The sequence below is a fragment of the Physeter macrocephalus genome, chromosome 1 (genome assembly GCF_002837175.3).
Source record: "Physeter macrocephalus isolate SW-GA chromosome 1, ASM283717v5, whole genome shotgun sequence".
NCBI lineage: Eukaryota > Metazoa > Chordata > Mammalia > Artiodactyla > Physeteridae > Physeter > Physeter macrocephalus.
Window position 1 is genome coordinate 100806404 of NC_041214.2, and position 2936 is coordinate 100809339.

The 2936-nt window shown below is 45.9% G+C and overlaps 1 protein-coding gene across 1 annotated transcript in view; it reads right to left on the reverse strand.

Moving 5' to 3' along the window:
* The window catches only part of BOC (BOC cell adhesion associated, oncogene regulated), a 62363-nt gene that overhangs the window by 18959 nt on the left and 40468 nt on the right, over positions 1-2936 (reverse strand). Inside the window, exons 5-6 of the mRNA XM_028495280.2 lie at positions 2707-2923; positions 1266-1447 (exon numbers count right to left, since the gene is read on the reverse strand). Of these exons, the coding sequence (XP_028351081.1) occupies positions 1266-1447; positions 2707-2923 (399 nt within the window). The remainder of the gene's footprint in view (positions 1-1265; positions 1448-2706; positions 2924-2936) is intronic.

Below are 2936 nucleotides of genomic sequence, written 5' to 3' on the forward strand. Positions count from 1 at the left end.
ATACAGATGGCCAACAAACACATGAAAAGATGCTCAACATCACTAATTATTAGAGAAATGCAAATCAAAACTACAATGAGGTATCACTTTACACTGGTCAGAATGGCCATTATCAAAAAATCTACAAACAATAAATGCTGGAAAGGGTGTGGAGAAAAGGGAACTCTCATACACTATTGGTGGGAATGTAAATTAATACAGCCACTATGGAAAACAGTATGGAGGTCCCTTAAGAAACCAAAAATAGAACTACCATATGACCCAACAATCCCACTACTGGGCATATACCCAGAGAAAACCATAATTCAGAAAAACACATGCACCCCAATGTTCATAGCAGCACTATTTACAATAGCCAGGACATGGAAGCAACCTAAATGCCCATCGACAGAGGAATGGTTAAAGAAGATGTGGTACATATATATAATGGAATATTACTCAGCCATAAAGAGGAACGAAATAGGGTCATTTGTAGAGATGGGGATGGACCTAGAAAGTGTCATACAGAGTGAAGTTAAGTCAGAAAGAGAAAAGCAAATATCATATAATAACGCATATATGTGGAATCTAGAAAAGTGGTATAGATGATCTTATTTGCAAAATAGAAATAGAGACATAGATGTAGAGAACAAATGTATGGATACCAAGGGGGAAAGGGGTGGGAGGGAGGAATTGGGAGACTGGGATTGACACATATACATTATTGATACTATGTATAAAATAGACAACTGATGGGAACATACTGTATAGCACAGGAAACTCTACCTAATGCACTGTGGTAACCTAAATGGGAGGGAAGTCCAAAAGGGAGGGGATATCTTTGTGTGTATGGCTGATTCATTTTGTTGTGCAGTGGAGGCTAACACAACATTGTAAAGCAACCATACTCCAATAAAAATTAATAAAAAATTCACTGGAGACCCTGACAAACATTTCTGATGATCTCCCCAAGGCTCTCTGGACAGTGCTGTAGCGATCACTCATTATTTTATTTAGCCTAGGAGTCCTCAACTTTTGGAGACAAGAAACAAATGGTCATTTCTTCAAAGACTTAAGTCCCCTCTGAAGCTTCCCGGGTATTGTGAGGTTGAGTCCCTCTGGCCCAATTCCCAGGTACGAAGGTGGAGGAACACCTAAAGGGGTGGCAGCCTAGGATGAGCCAAGGGAGAAAGGTGATTCCTTCCTGCCTGGGCTGCAGCGTCCAGCTCCCACCCAACATGGAGCTCAGCATGGTCTTCCACTGCTGGCTGTGCCAGGCCACTTACCATCCACTTGAGCATGATGGTGGTCTCGTTGACGGCATCGGTGAAGGTGATGTAAGGGCCTGCCACAGGCCTCTCGTACATGCGGCCGCTGTAGCCTGACACAGCGTAGGGCCGGGAGGGGGCGCTGGGCTCGCTCTCCCCCAGCATGTTCAGAGCCCGGACTCGGAACTTGTAGGAGGTGCCTGGGGAGAGACACTCACTGAACCTGCGGGCTGGGAGACACCATCTCCCTCCCCTTCAGCCCATCCAGGCTCAGGACCTGGAGGGATCTTTTGGGCAGCCCTTCCCCAAAAGCAAGCCCCAAAGGACTCAAGCACTCCTACCCTCATTAGAAAGGAGCCACACAGAGAAAAGGGAACCCTCTTGCACTGTTGGTGGGAATATAAATTGGTATAACTGCTACGGAGAACAGTATGGAGGTTCCTTAAAAAACTGAAAATAGAGCTACCATATGATCCTGCAATCCCACTCCTGGGCATATATCCGGAGAAAACCATGGTCTGAAAGGATACATGCACCCCAATGTTCACTGCAGCACTGGTTACAACAGCCAAGACGTGGAAGCAATCTAAATGTCCATTGACAGAGGGATGGATAAAGAAGATGTGGTACTTAAATACAATGGAATATTACTCAGCCATAAAAAGGAATGAAATAATGCCATTTGCCCCAACATGGATGGACCTAGAGATTGTCATACTGAGTGAAGTCAGAGAAAGACAAATATCATATGGCATCCCTTATATGTGGAATCTAAAAAAAAAAAAAAATGATACAAATGAACTTACTTACAAAACAGAGACAGACTGACAAGACAAGGGGGGGAAGGGTGAGGCAGGAGAGGGACAGTTAGGGAGTTTGGGACTGACATGTACACACCGCTGTATTTAAAATGGATAACCAACAAGGACCTACTGTATAGCGCAGGGAACTCGGCTCAATGTTATGTGGCAGCCTGGATGGGAGGGAAGTCTTGGGGGAGAATGGATACATGTATATGTATGGCTGAGTCACTTTGCTGTGCACCTGAAACTATCACTACATTGTTAATCGGTTATACTCCAATATAAAATAAAAAGTTTTTAAAACAATATTATGTAACAACCTAAACCGGAAAAGAATTTGAAAAAGGATATATGTATAACTGTGCTGTACACCTGAAACTAACAAACCATTGTTAACCAGCTCTACTCCAATATAAAGTTTAAAAAAAAAAAAAAAAAAAAGGAGGAGCCACACAGGAGGTGGCTTGGAACCAATTATGGAGAGAGGGAGGGAGAAGGAAGGGCTTGTGGGACTGAGGTAACACAACCAAGAGCGGCCACAGGAGGCTGGTGGTGGGTGGACGACAAGCAGAGAGAAGACCCTCCAAAGCTTCCCTTCTCCTCCAGGGGGCCGGGGGCAGCCGGGGGACCAGGGAGGACAGTGGCCAGGGCCCTACCTTTCTCTAGGCCTGTGATCTCCACCGAGAGCCGGGAGGGAGGGATGGCGCTGGTGGCCAGAATCCAGTCCCCCACTTTCTTCAGCTTCTTGTACTCCACTCGGAAGGACTGGATGGGGAAGCCGCCATTCCCACGCGGAATCCAGGTCACATACACTGAGGTCTCAGAGGCCATGGAGATAGTGGGCCTGTCTGGAGCTTCTGGGGCTGCAGGAGACCATACCCAAGAG